The sequence below is a fragment of the Acipenser ruthenus genome, chromosome 6 (assembly GCF_902713425.1).
Source record: "Acipenser ruthenus chromosome 6, fAciRut3.2 maternal haplotype, whole genome shotgun sequence".
Taxonomy (NCBI): Eukaryota; Metazoa; Chordata; class Actinopteri; order Acipenseriformes; family Acipenseridae; genus Acipenser; species Acipenser ruthenus.
Window position 1 is genome coordinate 82,733,041 of NC_081194.1, and position 22,568 is coordinate 82,755,608.

Genomic DNA, 22,568 nt, shown 5'->3' on the forward strand with positions numbered 1-22,568 from the left:
TACTGTATATTATCTTGCCCTGTCGTTTGTTATCTTGTCTTTCATCAACTATATTAACACATTTAAAGAAAGAGAGAAAAGTTGATTGTTTTTTTAATCTACGATTGTTTGAGAATCTACATTTACTTTGAATACACACCACTGAAAACTGAGACCTGGGTCTACTGTATATCAATGCCCACAATTTTGCAAGCAGCATATGGTGCACTTCCCACCACATGCGACCGTGGTTAGGACCCTTCTGTCAAGGCAAAAAGTACAACATCTCAATGACAAGAAGCTTGGTTTTTATGCAACACATTGTTAGTGTATTTGTGAATACTGCCAGCCACATCCCTTTAACTACATACTTGTTAGTGTATTTGTGAATACTGCCAGCCACATCCCTTTAACTACATACAACGTATGGAGACACAGCAGTCAGTTTTTGAACTGTGGCCCAAAAACTTTGACACAACCGTAGTCCAAATAGTTCTCATTCTGCATGATAGTAATCTAGGGGTTCAAATAAAAAAAATGCATACAATTACAAAAAGTAATTTACACCTGTACCAGTATTTATAGCTTTTTAAAATAGCTAACATTTTAACTCAGATTTCTATCCAGATCCAGATAAGTATTGGATTTAGATATTCACAGAAACACAGCGACATTCAAGCAGAACCTGGTTGAGGTGACATTTACACACCTCCTATGAAATGTCAAAGCATGTTACCACCGTATTGGAATAGAAGAGATGAAGTAAGATCACCTCTAGCTTAGGAAAGAATACCAGGTCCGCAAGAACTTAGTAGAACATTATTTATTAAATATCGATTATCAGCACCAATAAAATCGGTTACATCTTAATATCACAAAACATAACTGTACAGCAGATGACCAAAGCATATTTTAAATAATAACAAGCTGATATCGGTGACTGGTGCCTGTGTAACCATGTTGTTATAAAATGTTACTTAATATTAATACCAGCATCACCATTCAACCAGTGTTTTCAGTATGTTTATGCAGATATGCTCTCGACTTATTCCGACTGCATGCTTTCCAGTGGGGGCCAAACATGGATTAAGTTGCAATATGTTTAATAAGTCCTATTTGTTTCTGTTAGAAATAAAACAAAAATGGCAGTAGTCACAATAAAACATGCACTGTAATACCTGGAAAAGCAGTTCTCGCAGGCAGACCCTCTGCCTTTTTTGGAAACGGTGTAGGCGAAGGGCTCAGCTTTGTAGAGCAGCTCTCCAGGCTTCACGCACTGCAGGGCTCGTAGTCCATTCCCTTTACCTGGGCTGCAGAATCGCTCGAGTCTCCGCGCCATCATCTTGCACAAATGATTGGAGCGAGCAGGGAGAGTGGCCAGGCTATTCTCGCGAGTGCTCTGGAATAAACAGTATTATTGCCCACTGAGGCCGACCAGGGATATCAGCCATATCACGTGATGAGGGTTTTTATTTGATTGAACTTACAAAGTGGGTGAGTTCACAAGACACAGGGTGCGTTCACAAAAGGCAGACTTTGCTAAGTCTGAACGCACCCACTCTACTGTGTGTTTGCAGTCGTCATAGCTGTGATTGTTTTATTTATTTCTAACAGAATGCATATCCGTGTCTGTTATTTTGTATTATATTAAATTCATTGTATGTCTACGTCTAACACAAACCAGCAATGTATTGCACCGATGTATGTATGTTGTTGGTATTTTTGGAACCACATGGTGTATTTATTGTAAATATACAAATGCTTATATGGTATTTGAGACAGTTATAATTCTTGCACTATTCATTGCACTATTCACTATTTAAATGTGTATTGTCAGTATTGTTGATTAAAGAACATTCAGAATGTATCGACTTTCTAAAGAAGTGAAAATAACTACAATTCCCAGAGACTCTTGTGGTCGCTTCACTGTGACGTAGGTGTTGCGCGTTTGTGAACGGAACACAGCGAGGCTAGGGTCATGCTGGCTCAATGTCACCAAAGCAAGTACTGTATCAGGAGTAAGGAAGCATGGACTGAACTAGCTGATACTGTTGCGTTAGATCAGGTAAGGGTACTTAATAAAATTAATGATACCAGGTAGGTGTTGCTTTTTTATGGTACAAAAATAGTACAGCAAGTAAATGTCAGAATTGTTTTGTGACACGGTATGTATATAACACCAACGTATGCTAACATATAGTCCGGTTTAATTGTACTTGATTGAGTTAAATGGTTTATAATGTTTTTATTTTGTTTGTTTGGTTTTTTTGTTTTTAATACATCCATACTATATAATTGTAATGTGATTATAAAATAAACTGACAATCGACAAATGAGTCTGCCTGCTGCACATTCGCGCTGGACCGGCCTGCGGGTATGCTCTTCCGCTTTGTCTGGGATTTAAGCTTCACAGCGGTTGTTAGTATAACTGCTGTAAAATATTACTAATAGATATAAATCATATTTGCATATGACATGCCTTTTAAACCAGGAATAATTCTGGTCGCTCTTCTTTGCACTTCCTAGAGCAGCAATATCCTTTTTGTAGCGAGGTGACCAGAACTGAACACAATATTCTAGATGAGGTCTTACTAATGCATTGTAAAGTTTTAACATTACTTCCCTTGATTTAAATTCAGCACTTTCAAACTGAATCCCTACTGCGTTCAGTTTGAGAATTCATCTTTTATGCAAGACTTTGTGAAAAGCTTTCTGGAAATCTAAATAAACCATGTCATATGATTTAAAATTATCCATGGTCGATGTTGCATCCTCCAAAAAATCAAGCAGGTTAGTTAGACACGATCTCCCTTTCCTAAAACCATGCTGACTGTCTCCCAGGATACTGTTACCATAGAGGTAATTTTACATTTTGGATCTTATTATAGTTTACATATAATTGAAGTCAGGCTTATTGTTATGTAGTTACCTGGTTCAATTTTGTCTCCCTTTTTGCAAATGTGTATTACGTTTGCAATTCTCCAGTCTGTCGGTACAACCCCTGCGTCAAGAGACTGTTGCATGATCTTGGTTAGCGGTTTGTAAATAACTTCTTTCATTTCTGTGAGTACTATTGGGAGGATCTCATCCGACCCAGGGGATTTGTTTATTTTAAAGGCTCCTAGTCCCTTTAACACTTCTGCCTATGTTATGCTAAAGTTATTTAAAACTGGATAGGAACAGGTCGACATGTGGGATATGTTGCCTGTATCCTCCTTTGTAAAAACTTGTGAAAAGTAATAATTTAATATAATTGCTATTTTTTTCTCTTCATCTATGATTTTTCCATTTGTATCTCTAGACATTTAACCTCCTCTTTGAATATTCTCTTGTTATAATATTGGGAAAACTTTTTGGAATTGGTTTTAGCCCCCTTAGCAATGTTCATTTCTATCTCTCTCTTGGCCTTTCTAACTTCCTTTTTGACTTGTGTTTGCAGTTCCAAGTACTTTTTCTGTGTACTTTGTTCTTGGTCCCTTTTAAATGCTCTGTAAAGTACCTTTTTTTCTCTGAATATTTTTTTTAATTGATCTATTAAGCCATTTTGGCAATTGTTTTAAATTTAGATGTGTCTACTTTTGGGATGTAATTGTTTTGAGCCTCTAGTACTACATTTTAAAAAAACAGCCATCCTTTTTCTGTGGATGTTTTCGCTATTTTACTCCAATCTACTTCTGTTAGTCTCTGTTTCATTCCTTCATATTTTGCTTTTCTAAAATTGTAAACCTTAGCTTTAGTCATTACTTTTGGGGTTTTAAAAATCACTTCAAATGAGACCATGTTGTGGTCTGAGTTTGCCAATGGCTCTCTGACCTCTGTTTTAGTTATTCTGTCTTCGTTATTTGACTTTTGGGCTCGACAGTACTTCCACACTTAAGATGTACCTTCTTTCCTTTGCTGTCTTCCACAATGAAATCCCTATGGTCACGGGCACATTCTTCTGAGGGTTTTGTGTGGAGGCATGTTTGTACATTTCACCACAATTCTGTTTTAAATCCTCCGTATCTTAACTGTAATACAGCTTTAAATCCCGCTAACAAGCCTCCATCCTGATTGTAATCTCGTTTTAAATCTCGCAAGCGGAGTCTCCAATAGAAATGTAGGAATGTGCTGTCACTCAAGGTACTTTACCTAGATTGCTCCAGTAAAAACCCAACTGTATAAATGGGGAATTGTATGTAAAATAATGTGATATCTGTATAATGTGAAATAATGTATAATGTGATGTCTTGTAACAATTGTAAGTCGCCCTGGATAAGGGCGTCTGCTAAGAAATAAATAATAATAATAATAAATAATAATAAAAACAAAAATCAGAAGCCCTAATCATAAATAATGGCCTATTAAAAAAATAAATAAGTAAATAATAAAATAAAATGAAGTATTGCTCCAGTTTTTAATAGCATGTTTTAGATTCTTACATATTGCTTTGGAAAAAAGCATGGTAAAGGTGGGGAATGCTTCGCTAATTTAAGTAATACATGTGTTGAATGACTTGCAGTAGGTGAATAGTGCAGTATTCAGTTTTCTAGTTGTTTGGCTTGGTTTTTGGTGGCTGACCAAATTTATACGAGAGCTGTAGTTTCTTGCACTGTCCATGTGGTTACCAGATTTGCATAGTTAAAAACTGTGATGTTTAAGGGGCTCCCGAGTGGTGAATCCGGTAAAGGCGCTCCGCGTAGAGTGTAGGATGTGCCCTATAGCCTGGACGTCGCCGGTTCGAGTCCAGGCTATTCCACTGCCGACCGTGGACGGGCGATCGCAGGGGGCGGCACAATTGGCCGAGCGTCGCCCGGGGGGGAAGGGTTTAGGTCGGCCAGCGTGTTCTCAGCTCACCGCGCACCAGCAACCCCTGTAGTCTGGCCGTGATAAACACATAATCAGAATAATTAAAATCCATATGATTGTTTATTTTATTTTTGAATGGCATTAACACAGCTCAATACATTGGCCTATTCTGCTAGTATTATCTTGCCAGCACACCGTTTAAAAAAAAAAAAAAAAAAAGTTGATACGTAAGGCAGCAAATGTTTTACTGGTACACAGTACCGGGCCGTAACGGCTTACTTTCACCTCTGAACTTAGGCTACTTCAAAAAACTGGATTTCGTAATCGTGATTATTTGTTATCGAAATAAATGATCCAGCAATGACATTTTCTGAAAAACCGGATCAAAATGATCCAGATAAAAGTACTCTCGATCACAAAATATAGGATTAAAAAATCTGCATCACTGTTATCCAGATTCAAAGTTTTAAAAAACTTTCCCCTGGGCAACTTTTCCGAAATAGGGCAACCCCAAGTTAAGAAAAGTTGGCTCCCCTCTCGCTTGTTTCTGACACGTTGTTGTGTTGTGCCTTTCCTGGCTGTTTCCTTCACCCAGCCCCTCAGTGCTGGCCTTGTGGAATGAGTATTTACAATCCAAGGCACTGCTCAGTCTAGCAATGTACAATTTGCCTTGTTTTGAGTGGTATTATTTGTTATTTTATGTACCAAGATAGCAGAAATGTGATGTTTAAATGGCATGTGCAAGTCTGTAAATACAGGCTCTACCCCAACTTCAGACATGACGTTACTGGAGATCTTTTCTCTTTTCAGGTTTGAAAGCCAGGCGTCATGTCTGCCCACAGTTCCAGACTCCTGGTCTTTGCAGTTACGACTGTCCGCTGTCAGTCATGTGGAGCCCAGCCCCTGAGACTCGCACCTTTGGCCAGAGCCTATTCCATCGACAGCCCCACCCTGACCGGGGGCTCACAGAAACCGCAGGCTATTCAGAAACTGGAGAAGCTTTCAAACAGCCACAGCTTAACCCATAGGAACCTGTCAGCAGTGGCTAGTTCTTTAAAGGGGCAATGCAGACCCTTGTCAAGGTTTGACTTCCTGGATGTCGGGGCGGTAGAAGAGAACATTAAGAAAGCCCTAACCTGCCGCGTCCTTCGGAGGTTCATCGTCAATCCAGACATTGCCAGTCTGATTGCTGATCACCTGGACAGTGACCTGTCAGAAAACAGAGCTGTAATATTTGAATGTAACCCTGGTATGTGTCTACTCTATTAAGTTACACACACGTCCGGTTTATGTCTGCTAGCTGGAGTCATTCTCTGAGCATTTCTGATTATTTGGAACATGTCAATGTAAATTTCAGTTATGAAATACTGTTGGTCACCAGAAATACTAACCCAAAGGATACAATTGGGCATAATTTTAAAAGTTAATTAAGTTAATTAACTTGTGTTTTTTAACAGAGTGGGTGCAGTTTGGTTAATGTTTTGTTTCCATTCTCAGGCCCTGGAGTTCTCACACGAACACTGCTTAACGCCGGCGCCCAGAGAGTGGTAGCACTAGAAAGTGAGAAGACCTTTCTACCAGACCTGCAGGTACTGATTCACCAGCCTGCCCTTCACTTCGTTTATCCTCAGTGGAGTGGGTTTAGTTTATCCTCAGTGGAGTGGGTTTAGTTTATCCTCAGTGGAGTGGGTTTAGTTTATCCTCAGTGGAGTGGGTTTAGTTTATCCTCAGTGGAGTGGGTTTAGTTTATCCTCAGTGGAGTGGGTTTAGTTTATCCTCAGTGGAGTGGGTTTAGTTTATCCTCAGTGGAGTGGGTTTAGTTTATCCTCAGTGGAGTGGGTTTAGTTTATCAGTGGAGTGGGTTTAGTTTATCCTCCGTGCAGGTTTAGTTTATCCTCAGTGGAGTGGGTTTAGTTTATCCTCAGTGGAGTGGGTTTAGTTTATCCTCAGTGGAGTGGGTTTAGTTTATCCTCCGTGCAGGTTTAGTTTATCCTCAGTGGAGTGGGTTTAGTTTATCCTCAGTGGAGTGGGTTTAGTTTACCCTCAGTGGAGTGGGTTTAGTTTATCCTCAGTGCAGGTGGTTTAGTTTACCCTCAGTGGAGTGGGTTTAGTTTACCCTCAGTGGAGTGGGTTTAGTTTATCCTCAGTGGAGTGGGTTTAGTTTATCCTCAGTGCAGGTTTAGTTTATCCTCAGTGGAGTGGGTTTAGTTTATCCTCAGTGCAGGTTTAGTTTATCCTCAGTGGAGTGGGTTTAGTTTATCCTCAGTGCAGGTTTAGTTTATCCTCAGTGCAGGTTTAGTTTATCCTCAGTGGAGTGGGTTTAGTTTACCCTCAGTGGAGTGGGTTTAGTTTATCCTCAGTGCAGGTTTAGTTTATCCTCAGTGCAGGTTTAGTTTATCCTCAGTGGAGTGGGTTTAGTTTATCCTCAGTGGAGTGGGTTTAGTTTATCCTCAGTGCAGGTTTAGTTTATCCTCAGTGCAGGTTTAGTTTACCCTCAGTGGAGTGGGTTTAGTTTACCCTCAGTGGAGTGGGTTTAGTTTACCCTCAGTGGAGTGGGTTTAGTTTATCCTCAGTGGAGTGGGTTTAGTTTATCCTCAGTGGAGTGGGTTTAGTTTATCCTCAGTGCAGGTTTAGTTTATCCTCAGTGCGCTCTGGTGATCCCAAGTCATATTATATTGACTTCTCAGGTGACACATGTATATTGTTATTTAACACAGAACACAATTAAACTTCCAGTTGAGTAAAACTCTTGTTATTATTGTTATTATTATTATTATTATTATTATTATTATTATTATTATTAATTTCTTAGCAGACAGTTGTTACAAAATATCACATTGCAGAGTGTTATATTACAGATAAGAGCAGTTGTAAAGTATAATAAAATCAGTAGCAAAAAAGATCAAATTCAAAAAAGAAGTTTGGGCCATTATTGCAGCACTTTTCTGTACTGGCCAGTTGTTATTTGATTTAATTCTCTCTAATGGCTTGCTTACAAAGCTTCCTAACCCTGTGCTGTTGTGTGCACAGGCATTAGAGAGCAGTCTGGATGGCCAGTTGGAAGTTGTGCACTGTGATTTCTTCAAGCTTGATCCCATTGGTAAAGGACCCATGAAGCCACCTGCCATGTACACAGAGAAACTCTTCAATGACCTGGGAATAACAGAGGTTCCTTGGACTGCAGGTACTGGTGGTGTGTCCTCCCTACAGAGCAGGTCTAGTTTATCCTCAGTGAGAAACTCTTCCATGACCTGGGAATAACCGAGGTTCCTTGGACTGTAGGTACTGGTGGTGTGTCCTCCCTACAGAGCAGGTCTAGTTTATCCTCAGTGAGAAACTCTTCCATGACCTGGGAATAACAGAGGTTCCTTGGACTGTAGGTACTGGTGGTGTGTCCTCCCTACAGAGCAGGTCTAGTTTATCCTCAGTGAGAAACTCTTCCATGACCTGGGAATAACAGAGGTTCCTTGGACTGTAGGTACTGGTGGTGTGTCCTCCCTACAGAGCAGGTCTAGTTTTTCCTCAGTGAGAAACTCTTCCATGACCTGGGAATAACAGAGGTTCCTTGGACTGTAGGTACTGGTGGTGTGTCCTCCCTACAGAGCAGGTCTAGTTTATCCTCAGTGAGAAACTCTTCCATGACCTGGGAATAAGAGGTTCCTTGGACTGCAGGTACTGGTGGTGTGTCCTCCCTACAGAGCTGGTGCCCTTAGGTTTAAACTGAGATAAATACTAGAATCATGTATTGTGGAATCTACAGCCGTTACATTTACAAAGGCAGCGTCCTCATAGCATTGTCACTGTGGGGGGATGACCACCATCACAAAGTGGTCCATCCTCTGTTTCAAGTAGGGGTACAACCAGTGATCTAGTCTGGGTACATTTTTGTACAACTAAAGTTAGGTGCAAATTTCCAGGGAACTTCATGAAAAGTAAGTAGATTGTGCTCTTTTTGTTTACTGCGCCGCCCTTTGTATGAGTGCATAAGATGTTGCTTTCTGGTGGGTTTTGTGTTCATTGTCTTTTATTAAGTCTGTACTGAACACGACATCCAAGTTTAAACGCACTTTCAATCTGAATCAATGACGATACTTTATTTTTATGTCTGTGGATTCATATAGATTTGTTACAGTAAATCAACTATTCTGCTGTATGTCTTGCTGTTTTGAAACAGAAGATTTTTTAAATGTACTTTATCCCATCTTTTTTATTAGATGTTCCTGTGAAAGTCATTGGGATTTTCTCCCAGAGAAACGAGAGGAACATGCTTTGGAAGCTCGTCTATGCTCTCTACGAGCGCCTCTCTGTGTTCCGATACGGCAGGGTAGAGCTCGTCATGTTCATCAGTGAAAAAGAATACACGGTAGGGTCACAGCTAGGAATTGGTCATCTGGCTGCTGTTGGCAGTATAGGCTGGGGGACTGATAATATTTTACATTCAAAATGTTTATTGAATATGTATCTGTCATTGAATCTAGAAACTGACTGCTAATCCAGGGGACCTGAGGCAGTACCAGGCTCTAGGTGTACTCTGGCAGATGGCTTGTGACATACAACTTCTACACAAGGTCAGTACTGTACTGATTCAAGATGGCAATATTATGCTATTGTCCAGCAGTCCTTGGGCAAGCACTACAAACTTATTTTTCCACCTATAGGATCTGTTTGCAACCTGTTTACTGGTGTGGCAGGACAAACTGTGCACAGTAGAAACAGAAGTATGTCCTTAAACTTCCCACGTAGCAACTAGAGAGGTCACGGTCTACCGTGGTATATATTGCCGTGGTTTTGAAACCGCAACCATTTTTCTATACCATGGTTATCGAGTTCACGGTTTACTGTGGTATGCAAAAGTAGTTCACATGTTCCTGTCTTTACCAGCTCCTCATTCCTGCTTGTCAGTTTTGAACTCCAAAAAAAAAAAAATGAAGCGGCGATGCCATTTAAACTGTGAGGTGTTCAGCACAGGAAGCAGTCGTGTTGAAACTAAACCAGCAAAACAAAATGTCGGATAGCAAACAAACTCGTACAAGTAACGAAAGTGACCTCTTTCCCTGCAAACGGATACAGTCGTCCATCAGGGGATATTTTGGGTATGAGAAAAATGAAATGGGCTTTGTAGTTGAGGATGGAAAGCCAGTGTGCAGAGCATGCAGGATTCGGGTAACACAGTTAGAGGAGGGGATACATTCAACCTCTTCACCCACAACACAGCTAGAGGAGGGGATACATTCAACGTCTTCACCCACAACACAGCTAGAGGAGGGAATACTTCCAACCTCTTCACCCACAACACAGCTAGAGGAGGGGATACATCCCCTCTTCACCCACAACACAGCCAGAGGAGGGGATGCATCCAACCTCTTCACCCACAACACAGCTAGAGGAGGGAATGCACCCAACCTCTTCACCCACAACACAGCTAGAGGAGGGAATGCACCCAACCTCTTCACCCACAACACAGCTAGAGGAGGGGATGCATCCAACCTCTTCACCCACAACACAGCTAGAGGAGGGGATGCATCCAACCTCTTCACCCACAACACAGCTAGAGGAGGGGATGCATCCAACCTCTTCACCCACAACACAGCTAGAGGAGGGAATGCACCCAACCTCTTCACCCACAACACAGCTAGAGGAGGGAATGCACCCAACCTCTTCACCCACAACACAGCTAGAGGAGGGGATGCATCCAACCTCTTCACCCACAACACAGCTAGAGGAGGGGATGCATCCAACCTCTTCACCCACAACACAGCTAGAGGAGGGGATGCATCCAACCTCTTCACCCACAACACAGCTAGAGGAGGGGATGCATCCAACCTCTTCACCCACAACACAGCTAGAGGAGGGGATGCATCCAACCTCTTCACCCACAACACAGCTAGAGGAGGGGATGCATCCAACCTCTTCACCCACAACACAGCTAGAGGAGGGGATGCATCCAACCTCTTCACCCACAACACAGCTAGAGGAGGGGATGCATCCAACCTCTTCACCCACAACACAGCTAGAGGAGGGGATGCATCCAACCTCTTCACCCACAACACAGCTAGAGGAGGGGATGCATCCAACCTCTTCACCCACAACACAGCTAGAGGAGGGGATGCATCCAACCTCTTCACCCACAACACAGCTAGAGGAGGGGATGCATCCAACCTCTTCACCCACAACACAGCTAGAGGAGGGGATGCATCCAACCTCTTCACCCACACATGACAGTACCTGTATAGCGAAGCTTAGGTACGACATTCTTAGTATACTCTTAATCACTTTTTTATAATTAAAAAATAAATACACTTTGTTTTGTGGACACGTAATAGATGCTGTTTGCAATCTCTATACAGTAAGCTTGTATTGCAGGAGCACGTTGTGGACAAGTAAAGAATTGCATCTAACTAACAGGTTGAACAGAGCCAGTTCCATGAACGGTATCCTTCTTACTTCTTTTTCTTTTGCCATTTAATGTAAAGCTGATGAGTTAATCAAATGTACTAATAAAGTATCACCTATACAGAACAGATGAACACTTCACTATGGATTATGAATACTAAATTCAGAGGAGCTCTGAAAACTTGCATAGCCAGTACAGAATATAACTCTTTATTTAACATTATTTATAGCAGTGTCGCGTTTCTCAACTGCAATTCTGAACAAAATACTGTTCAAATTCAAACTGATGGAAAATATTTAGATTCAATAAGTTTTATAGGAAAAATGTAACTACAGTAAGAGCACTTAAACAGCTTAACTGTTTTAAAATAGAAAGCTTAATGTTAAAAGTAACAAAACTTATTTTTTTTAACACTTGAACCGCCAGCAGTAGTCATTTTGACGAGTACATTTTAAACAGCTTCGATATGAAAATGAAACTCAAACAATTCCAAATTTATGATGCCAAGGCAAATATATCTTTAGTTGCTCTCAAATCAAAACGCAAAAATTCTCAAGATTTCTCAAAATTATTGTAATAGTAGTATTATAATGCAGCAGACTATATATGCTCACATAGACAGCCAGATGGCAGTTATCCAAGGAATTGATAGGATTACAATAGATATTTGGACACATATCTAGACGTCAAGAGCAATATTCTATTCAAATACATACTGCTGTAAACTCAGCGGAGGTAGAGATAACAAACTGGCTTATATACATATAACAAATAGTGTATTATAGGTTATACTAACAATAAAAGCATGTATTGTAACAAGCTGTCAAAATGACTACTTTTGGCGGTTCTAGGTAGAAGTGCTTATAACTTTTTTATTTTTGCGATTCTGACTTTCAAAGGCTGTCAGTATATTTAATACATGTATTTAGGAAAAGTCAAGAACAGACAACCGCAGATCTTTAACACATGCAGAGTAATTTAAATTTTAAAAGTGAAAACCGTCAAATCGACTACCGTGGCGGTTCATAAAAATAAGACTATTTCTTTAAATAGCCATTTTAAAAATGTATGTAAAAGATGACATTATACTGTGGTATGACGATAAGCACGGTATATTTTTTGAAGGTTATCATACCGTCATAATGTAATAGCGCGACATCCCTAGTAGCAATAGTAAAACATTTTTTGTCCTAGCGAGGTTTCTTGTGGTCCTAGTTTCAGGTTAGGAGTGTGTGTTTGACCTAATATAATTACCGATCATAATATTGTTGTATAAAAACTTACTAGAAAACACATCTGTTTAGACAGCATCTGTAAACCTCACTACTCTCGACTATACTGGACTAGATGGCACCCAACTGTACCAGTACTTGCATCAGCTTGTATTTCCACTGAACTGCTCATGGCACCCAACTGTACCAGTACTTGCATCAGCTTGTATTTTCACTGAACTGCTCCACACCTTGCATTGTGTTTGATTGTTTAATTTCCTTTTGCCTTAGTTTAATATGCAGTGCTTGTACATGATGCCTGATCATGAGAGGGTGCTGCTGGTTTGTACAGCTCTACAGGCTCTGCTGATCCAGCCTGCATTACAGCATGTCTGTGATGAAAGACAGTGCAGCAAGCAGAACTGGAGAGATGCTTAGCAATCCAGATCAAAGATCTTACCACAGAGTGGATCACAAGTGGTACTGAACCCTAGATTTAAATAATTGCACTAGGTGCCACTCAGAATTCTGGTTAAAGGAAAAACATCAAGGACCGTAGCTTGGTCTTGAATTTCAGCTCAGACACCCCCTTGCTGTGCAAACGCTCATCTCTTGAAGTGCTGTACAGTCCTGCGACACAGTAGAGGAAGGAACCTCCTGCAATCTGAAATGTTGCATTCATAGTATTTCTGTTCCTAGGAACCATGGTCTTCATTTGTAACGACTTCCAAGCATGGGGGGCCTGCAATTCCACGAAGCATGGTAAGCATGCTATGTTATGTCATTGCTACTGGAGTCTGTGTTCTGTGTGTATACTGGTATCGATGTAATGTCATTGCTACTGGAGTCTGAGTTCTGTGTGTGTACTGGTATAGATGTTATGTCATTGCTACTGGAGTCTGTGTTCTGTGTGTATACTGGTATAGATGTAATGTCATTGCTACTGGAGTCTGTGTTCTGTGTGTATACTGGTATAGATGTAAAGTCATTGCTACTGGAGTCTGTGTTCTGTGTGTATACTGGTATAGATGTAATGTCATTGCTACTGGAGTCTGAGTTCTGTGTGTGTACTGGTATAGATGTTATGTCATTGCTACTGGAGCCTATGTTTGTGTGTATACTGGTATAGATGTAATGTCATTGCTACTGGAGTCTGTGTTCTGTGTGTATACTGGTATAGATGTAATGTCATTGCTACTGGAGCCTATGTTTGTGTGTATACTGGTATAGATGTAATGTCATTGCTACTGGAGCCTATGTGTGTGTGTATACTGGTATAGATGTAATGTCATTGCTACTGGAGTCTGTGTTCTGTGTGTATACTGGTATAGATGTAATGTCATTGCTACTTGAGTCTGGGTGTGTGTGTATACTGGTATATGTTATGGCCTTGCTACTGGAGTCTGTGTGTGTATACTGGTGTATGTTATGTCATTGCTACTGGAGTCTGTGTTGTGTGTGTGTGTGTATACTGGTGTATATGTTTCATTTCGGGCATGAACAATTTTTAGCTTGACAAAAAAAAAAAAATTACCCAAGACGAAAGTGTTTTATGTGACAAATCAAGCGACCACCTCCAGATTTTTATTTGGACGAACTGTTCCGACTTCCCTGCAAACTTTTCAGTTGTTACAATTAATAGTGAAACCTTTGTGGATTTAATTAGAAGACAATGGTCTTCTACAGCAAGACAGGGATAAAGTTACACTACATGTTGATGTATTATCTAGAAACAAGGACTAGGAGACTAGGACAAATGGAGATTAGATAAAGGGACATTCAGAACAGAAAATGGGAGGCACTTTTTAAGAGAATTGTGAGGGTCTGGAACCAACTCCCCAGTAATGTTGTTGAAGCTGACACCCTGGGATCCTTCAAGAAGCTGCTTGATGAGATTCTGGGATCAATAAGCTACTAACAACCAAACAAGCAAGATGGGCCAAATGGCCTCCTCTCATTTGTAAACTTTCTTATGTTCTTATTGCCGCACATGGATGCAGTATCTTCTGATATTGCATTCCTCCACACAGTTTACTGCAGCCTGGAAAAGAACATCTTAACTGACATGGTGCATCATGATGCTGTTGTGTGAATGTTTGTTTTCATTTCTTTCAGTTACCTTTTGCTTTCCCTTGTCTTGAGCAGTTCACAAACGATCATCTGTGTTTGGTCAGGATGACCCCACGTAGGGATCTGTTTACAGACAGCTTGACCACCTCCAATTCAGCAACACTTGTGATGATGATTAAACAGTGCCTGGCCAAACGTAAAGCTAAACTGGTTGACAGACTAAAGTGAGTATTGCACACACCTTCACTTATGACAATAAATATGATCTCATATGTCAATCATGCTTTTCATGTTGTTATCGGGGTAGGTGACAAAAGCATGGGTACCACAACTTACATAGCCCAGCTTACTAAAGAAAACCTGCTCCCTTCAAATGTTCCAGGAGTAGAAATGCACTAGTGCTTAGTTTCTGATGCTTGTAGGAGCACATAGAACGATTCATGTCCAGTCTGGAACTTTGCCTGAAAGGTTTAGTAGGTTTATAATTAGGGCTTCTGATTTTCTGTGTTTTCTGCCAACTTTTCTACTCTCCTTTTAAAAAGTCAATTGATCCATGTTAAGCCTTTTGTGTATCAATCACAACTGAGAAACGTGTTAAAGTAAAATTGATTTATTTACAGGGTTTTTCTATGAAACAACTAAATGGGCTTTTAAATCGTAAGTCTTAATTTTTTATTTCAAAGCAGAAGCGACTCCTCTTTATTAATATCAATACAGTCATAATATTGTAATAAAGTGAGACCAGCAGAAATAAAACGTTATTTTTCATTCTAGCTTTAGTAAAGATGAATCATTTATTAGCATATTGCGATCTCATTTATACGTTCTGCTTGTTAATCAAAAAATAAGGCTGTTGATTTTAAAATAAAAGGTTCGTTAGAAGTTGGTGTTCTTTTTTCCTTCTTGCATCCGTCAATATAAATAATTATTGTGATTCGAACTCCGGTGTAGATTTCAACGAAGATATTTCATTCAATACAGTCCAACAGTTGGGTATTCCATTTTCCTTAAGCACAGGTCAGAACAGAATGACCGATCAAGTACACATGTGCGCATTGTTATACCATTTCTTAACCAATCAGAAAAACACATTCCCCTTTAATGACCTTTCTTAACCAACCAGAAAAGACAATGACATACAGATGCAAGTTTTACAAGCCTCCTATGAACCAATAATGTTATTGATCACGTGGGGCCTCACTCACAAGGCAATAAAACTATAGTTGAAAAGGGAGGAAGAGCTTTGATGTTTAAACTGTGAGAAAGAGGTGCCATTTCCCTTAAAACACAGGATAGAATGGAATCACCTTTCAAGTTGTCATAAAATGTAGGGTACACTGAAAACTTCCCTGCCATCTGCTTACTTCACTAATATTGAACCCAGTCTTTTACTGACTCAATCTAAAACAAAACAGTTCATATTTTAAACCTGTAGTTTCTAAAGTGCATGTTTCTCCAACAAAGGCTTTGCCAAAAAGCCAATTAAGTTGTTTAACAGAAAAATCACGTAAATAAAATCAATTGTACTATTAACCACCCAGCTGTCCATTTATTTTGGCAATTTCCATATTAAAAATGCTCTTTTTTTGCAGATTTTTCATTCTTAGCCCTCAAATAAGCAGTTTGGACAGTTTTGAAAACAATTTTTGCTATATTTTTTAAATACACTTTTTTATTGTGATTATGATAAACGGAAATACAGTATTTCAATAGAACTTAAATAACAAAATAACAATAACGTGTTACAGATCACAACATAACATCATTTTTTTTCCCCAATGGCAGCATTATATAAGTAGAAATAACTTTTTTTTTTTTACAATGCAGCTTTATAATAACATTATAATACCTGTGCAGGCATACCACTTTTTAGAAATTATTTTTTGTGTGAGATTTCAAAGCAGACGCACTTCCAACAAACCCTCATCAATGATAACGTCTTTATCTAGCACATATACATCAGAAAACTTGCATCGCAAATTTTCAATCACGTCACGTACAGTATCTATCCCAGTTTCAGGTACAGATGTATAGTGCTGTTTCATGAATTATCTGTGAAGTGTAGGTACAATAAATAAATAGGTCGTTTTGAGCAGTACCAAATCTGACAAGGCTTCCTTACAACCTGTAACACCAACAAATAAATAGAGAAATCTCCTTGTTTTGTTTTCTGTAGATACGCAGGCATCCATTATTCACTCTCAGCTGTGTGTATACAGATGACCCGGTCTGTCAAGCACATTTCTTAGGGACTGCTGCCATCTGCCAGTAAAAAACAAAACTGCATTGACTTTTGCAATAGAGTTTTCTTATTTTTTCATTGGAGCACGTTAAAAAGATGTGTTAAACTTTGCAGATGCACATACAAACACCTGCACGCTATTCTCACGGGAGTGACACCTTTGGACTTGCATGCTCTCCATGTGGAACTCGCGGGATAAATAGCTGGGTGGTTGACATACTTCTCAGTTGTGATTGAGATACACGAATGGCTCAGCCCTTTTATAATTCAAGATCCTTTGATGGGCGAACGTACTGTACATGTAGATGTAGGATTTCATTGATGTGTTTTCATTGCTTTCAGATGGCATACTGTAAGGTCACATGTTTTGCATGAATTAAAAACACAAAACAGACCCTTTAATGAAATTTCAATTGTGGTGAATGAGATTGTTTTACCCGTGCTGCTGCTTTTCAGTGCAGGGACGATTATGCAAGGCATGTTGTAATAATAACCAAGCAGACAATGATGTAAAAAGGCTTGAAGTCATTTTGAATAGGAGATTTGATTTTTTTTTTGTTGGAATTTACAACTTAATAGTCATGTTGTTCACCCTCTGCCTGTGTCCTGCAAAACAAAAAATATTACTACTGAACACAAAGAATACCCTAACTTAATGTTCCCAGTGGGTTTGTGTCGGTGTGAAACGTGCACACCATGCTGTCCTCTTGCTCTGACACACTCATGTTTCTGTTGTGTTTTGTGTGTGTAGCTCCTGGAGTCCTGGAAGTGGGCAGAAGCTGCTGAAACAGCTGGAGCTGCCAGAGGACATTTTCACGGGTCACGTCTATCCCGAGGAATACAAGCAACTCTTCCTGGCCATGGAGCATTCGGAGGAGTTTCTCCAGAGCTGGCTATATGAAGAGATCCTGGAAAATACTCAGAACACAGGCTTTCAGTAGAGCACACAGCAAGAACAACGAGGGGCTGATTCTGTTACCCTGAACCCGCTGGGATAAATCACATTACAGCACTATAGAATCACCCTGGATTGCATCAGCTAACCTGCTTTCATTACCCCTAAAGACAAGTGGCTGATGCAGTTCAGAGGGATTCTGTAGTGCTGGAAAATACTGTACAAGTCCAGCTGTGGCTTATTCCGGTAAACGTGAAGTCAACCACTTGGCATGGGGCCTTCTCAAGTGTATTGTTACTTCAAGGGGTAATGAGCAATCCCTTTCTAAAAATCCAATTCCTAATGGGGCAAAAAGCTTTACCAGTAGTAATAAAGGAAGGGAGTTTATAGGGCCAGATGTAACATTAAAGCTATGCGGTACTTCCAGCTGGGTCATTGTGACAGTTGGAGGTAGGAAATATTTTTGGAAGCCTTGGTTACTTATACTCTGAAGTTACTGGAGCCGTGTTCCTGTCATAACTCCCTATCATAAACACAGAAACAATTCTGATGTATTTATCATATTAGTAACCCATCTCCTCCTTTTCATATTCCCCTCCCCGTGTAGACCCCAGTTCATAGCTCTAGACAAGAGCAGATCAGGTAGTTTGGAATGAATGATCAGTCTTAGTGCTGGTAACTCTGATTACATACAAGTGGTGTGTGCCATGCAGAAGATGCACTGTTTCAGATGTTGGTTTACATAACCTTGGTACACTTTGGGCAGGCTTTTAATTCTCTAAATGGCAGGTATGTTTAGATCTGCTGCATTTTCATATAATTAAACTGCCCATCTTCCTTGCCATAGCATGAAGTTTATTTCAAAGTGTCTGCAAGCATCAAAGAATTATATATCCAAACCAGTTTTCAGAAAATGTTACAAAAAAGATATATATATATATGTGGACTAAATCTAGAGAACCCATTCATTGTCTTATTTTTAATGTGAAATGATATTCTATATAAAATCCATAACACTGCTGTATTTACATGTGATGTATGTTGAAACAGTGCATATTTTATGTATGGACAGAGAAAATTAACTCCATATAAAAACTTTTTTGTAAACAAATGTTGTCTTTTTGGTAAATCACTTTGCAACCCTAATACAACTCAAAGGGATCAGCAGGAGACCCCGCTAGGGGCATTCTGCAGCAACATGTTAACACTTACACCATTTTTAATGAGCTTGCTTGTAATACTGGCATTGTTAAAGGGTAACTTGAACCTGACACTATCTAAGGTAGTAGCTACTATAGCAGTGGTGGGCAGCCCATGGCCCGCTGGGGGTAAGCAGGAATGAAACATTGTAACCTTTCAGTGGAAGAAGTGTCTCCCATTCAAGGGGGGTGGGGGTGGGGGGGGGGAGGGCTCTTTTTATCTATGTCATTCTAACTTTACCAAACCACTTAAAAACACTTAAAAACACCCTTGTAAGCAGAAATTATAAAAAAAAAAACTGCAAGACTACTGCTCCTGCAATATGCTTTTTTAAATAATCGCACACATTAAAAAATATATATATCCTGGACTGATATGTTTTCTTAATTTCTTTGGTGTAATAAATTATTCTCACAGATAGTAGAGACCCACATATTTGTATTCTCTTCATTTTTTTTTCTTTTCATTCTTTCTAGTTTTAATCTTAATGTTACTGAGGTTTGGTCTAATTTATCCTGCATTAATAGCTGTTTCTCCTAATTGAGGGCTGCTTCTTTCAGTAACTCAAGTCCATGGCCTGTCTGGATGGTATTCGTTTGCCACAGTCTTTAAACTTGCTCTCCTTTTGCTGTCTTTCTCGTTGTTCATTCAAGTCTATAAAGTAATTTTAAAATTGTCCAATATTGTTTTCTAACCCCCATCACTGCATGTTCGTACATATTCATGACTCTTCTCACATGTTGTTCAACAGCTTGTCCTCTCAGAGGCATGTTTGTTTTCTCAGCTGTACTGAGTATTTCTCCTGGTTGCAATCTTAGTGTTATGGGCCAGTATGTACCGTATGTCTTTTGCCACTGCTTTAGGTTCAGGATGCGGCATGGTATCTCTGGTTCTGTAATGGTGGTAGTCATACCTGGCTTTGCTGTCGAGAACGTTGTTGTAGTCCCACGGTTAGGGTAAGCGACATGATCATATCCAAGCTCCAGAAACCCAAACCTGGATACTGAGCGAGCTGTGGGACCCGTGTTCCATATGGGACGGGTGCATGGAACCCACACGCGGGTAGCCAGGGGCTGTGGGGCCTGTGTTCCATATGGGACGGGTGTAGGGAACCCACACACGGGTAGCCTGGGGCTGTGGGACCCTTGGACCTCGGTGGGGGAGACGGAGTGGAATAATAATAACAGCAATATATAAATATATTTCATGTGATATATATAAAAAAGAGATTCAAAAACATATTCAAGTGCAACAGTAAACGTAATATCAAAATAGTGCAAACAGTAACAAAACTGTTATCTGCTCGGTTATTGAATCGTATTTTGTCATATACTTGTACTTGCTAGAACCAAAGTCATTGTATTTTTATCTTGCTCTTAATTGTATTATTACTTGTACTGTGATTCTTAATGTATTTTTGTTTATGACTGTAAGTCGCCCTGGATAAGGGTGTCTTCTAAGAAATTAATAATAATAATAATAATAATAATAATAATAATAATAATAATAATAATAATAATAATAATAATAATAATAAAAACACAAAATATATCAAATGTATGTATGTGGGACTGGATGTTAGACGGGTAATCCTACAATATACAACTACAGTGCCTTGCATATGTATTCACCCCCCTTTGGACTTTTCCACATTTTGTAGTGTCACAACCTGGAATTAAAATGGATTTAATTGGGATTTTTACCATTTGATTTACACAACATACTTAACACTTTGAAGGTGCAAAATATTTTTTTATTGTGACACAAAAGTTAATTAAACAAAAAAAAAGACATTTGTTGGTTGCATAAGTATTCACCCCCCTGAGTCAATACTTGGTAGAAGCACGTTTGGCAGCAATTACAGCTGTGAGTCTTTTTGGGTAAGTCTCTACCAGCTTTGCACATCTGGATCCTGCAATTTTTGTCCATTCTACTTGGCAAAATTGCTCAAGCTCTGTCAAGTTGGATGGGGACCGTTGGTGAACAGCAATTTTCAAGTCTTCCCACAGATTCTCAATCTGATTGAGGTCTGGGCTTTGACTGGACCATTCTAAGACATTCAGGTTCTTGTTTTTAAACCACTCCAGTGTAGCTTTGGCTGTCTGTTTAGGGTCATTGTCCTGCTGGAAGGTGAACCTCCGCCCCAGTCCCAGGTCTCTTGCAGACTGAAACAGGTTTTCCTCTAGAATTTCCCTGTATTTGGCTCCATCCATCTTGCCCTCAATCCTGACCAGTTTCCCAGTCCCTGCCGATGAAAAGCATTCCCATAACATGATGCTGCCACCACCATGCTTCACCGTGGGGATGGTGTTCTCAGGGTGATGAGCAGTGTTGGCTTTGCGCCACACATAGCGTTTTTCGCTAAGGCCAAAAAGTTCAATTTTGGTCTCATCAGACCAGAGAACCTTTTTTCCACATGTTTGCTGTGTCTCCCACATGCCTTTTGGCAAAATCCAAACGGGATTCGATATGGGTTTTTTTCAGCAATGGCTTTCTTCTCGCCACTCTTCCATAAAGCCCAGCTTTGTGGAGCGTCCGGGTTATAGTTGTCCCATGTACGGTTTCTCCCATCTCAGCTGTGGATCTCTCCAGCTCCTTCAGAGTTACCATTTGCCTCTTGGTTGCTTCTCTGACTAATGCCCTCCTTACCTGGTCACTGAGTTTTAGTGGACGGCCTTCTCTAGGCAGAGTCGCGGTTATGCCGTATTCTTTCCATTTTTTAATAATGGATTTAACAGTGCTCTGGGGGATGTTCAAAGTTTGGGATATTTTTTTATAACCCAACCCAGATTGGTGCTTCTCCAGAACTTTATCCCGGACTTGTTTTGATAGCTCCTTGGTCTTCATGATGATGTTTGTTTAGATATGCTCTCTAACAAACTCTGGGGCCTTCCAGAAACAGGTGTATTTAATCTGAGATCATGTGACACCTTAATTGCACACAGGTGGACTCCATTCAACTAATTATGTGACTTCTGAAGGCAATTGGTTGCACCAGAGCTTATTTAGGGGTGTCACAGCAAAGGGGGTGAATACTCAAGACACTTCAGTTTTTTATTTGTAAATAATTTTGAATAATATGTAGATTTTTTTCCACACTTTGACATTATGGACTATTTTGTGTAGATCAGTGACAAAAAATCCTAATTAAATCCATTTTAATTCCAGGTTGTAACACTACAAAATGTGGAAAAGTTCAAGGGGGGTGAATACTTATGCAAGGCACTGTATACGATATTCAGCTTGCAAGACAGATTACACACAGCCACAAGCAGCTTTGGTCATACCGAATGCTAAACTAGTTTTAATTTTGTACATTTGAAATAATCGTTTGGGCAAGCCCTTGTTGAAGGGGAAATGCTGCGATGTAGCCAGCTTACCTTAAAGTGCAGGTGGACTACAGTGAGTTTGCCTACAGTACCTCGCAGCATCCACTGGATGGAGACAATGAACTTGCGTGCAGTACCTGGCAGTATCCACTAGAGGGCGGACAGTGAGTTTTCCTGCAGTATCTCATGTATCCACTGGATGGAGACAGTGAGCTTGCCTGCAGTACCTGGCAGTATCCACTAGAGGAGGGGGACAGTGAGTTTGCCTGCAGTACCCACGTATCCACTGGATGGAAACAGTGAGCTTGCTTGCAGATTTTAACATTAAAATTGTTTTCCGGCTGTATTGCGAACGCTATCTTCACAAGGTAACCTGAACACAATAAACACAGATACTGCTGTATACAGACACACAGATACAGCACATCACACACACACACACACACACACACACACACAC

The 22,568-nt window shown here is 40.0% G+C and overlaps 2 protein-coding genes across 4 annotated transcripts in view; one reads left to right on the forward strand and one right to left on the reverse strand.

Annotated features, from left to right (window-relative positions):
• Positions 1 to 1,408, reverse strand: part of smyd3 (SET and MYND domain containing 3) — a 273,622-nt gene extending 272,214 nt beyond the window's left edge. The window contains exon 1 of the mRNA XM_034017653.3: positions 1,158 to 1,408. Within this exon, the coding sequence (XP_033873544.1) occupies positions 1,158 to 1,321 (164 nt within the window). The 5' untranslated portion in view covers positions 1,322 to 1,408. The remainder of the gene's footprint in view (positions 1 to 1,157) is intronic.
• tfb2m (transcription factor B2, mitochondrial) lies at positions 1,389 to 18,690 on the forward strand. Of its 3 annotated transcripts, none has more exons than XM_059025916.1 (9): positions 1,389 to 1,473; positions 5,578 to 6,016; positions 6,265 to 6,356; positions 7,798 to 7,951; positions 8,982 to 9,130; positions 9,246 to 9,335; positions 13,072 to 13,134; positions 14,488 to 14,666; positions 17,436 to 18,690. In XM_059025916.1, the coding sequence occupies exons 2-9, from the start codon at positions 5,596 to 5,598 to the stop codon at positions 17,623 to 17,625; spliced, it is 1,338 nt and encodes a 445-aa protein (XP_058881899.1). In that variant the 5' UTR covers positions 1,389 to 1,473; positions 5,578 to 5,595; the 3' UTR covers positions 17,626 to 18,690. The 3 variants fall into 3 exon arrangements, with proteins under 3 accessions (XP_058881899.1, XP_058881898.1, XP_033872845.1); XM_059025915.1 differs by lacking the exon at positions 1,389 to 1,473 and adding an exon at positions 1,894 to 2,044; XM_034016954.3 differs by lacking the exon at positions 1,389 to 1,473 and adding an exon at positions 1,894 to 2,044 and having other exon boundaries at positions 14,518 to 14,666.
• The last annotated feature ends 3,878 nt before the right edge of the window (positions 18,691 to 22,568 follow it).

Coding starts and splice junctions, on each gene's coding strand:
- tfb2m (XM_059025916.1), top strand. CDS start 5,596: ATGTCTGCCCACAGTTCCAGACTCCTGGTCTTTGCAGTTACGACTGTC. Junction 6,357..7,797: donor CCTTTCTACCAGACCTGCAG/GTACTGATTCAC, acceptor TTGTGTGCACAG/GCATTAGAGAGCAGTCTGGA. Junction 13,135..14,487: donor CTGCAATTCCACGAAGCATG/GTAAGCATGCTA, acceptor CATTTCTTTCAG/TTACCTTTTGCTTTCCCTTG.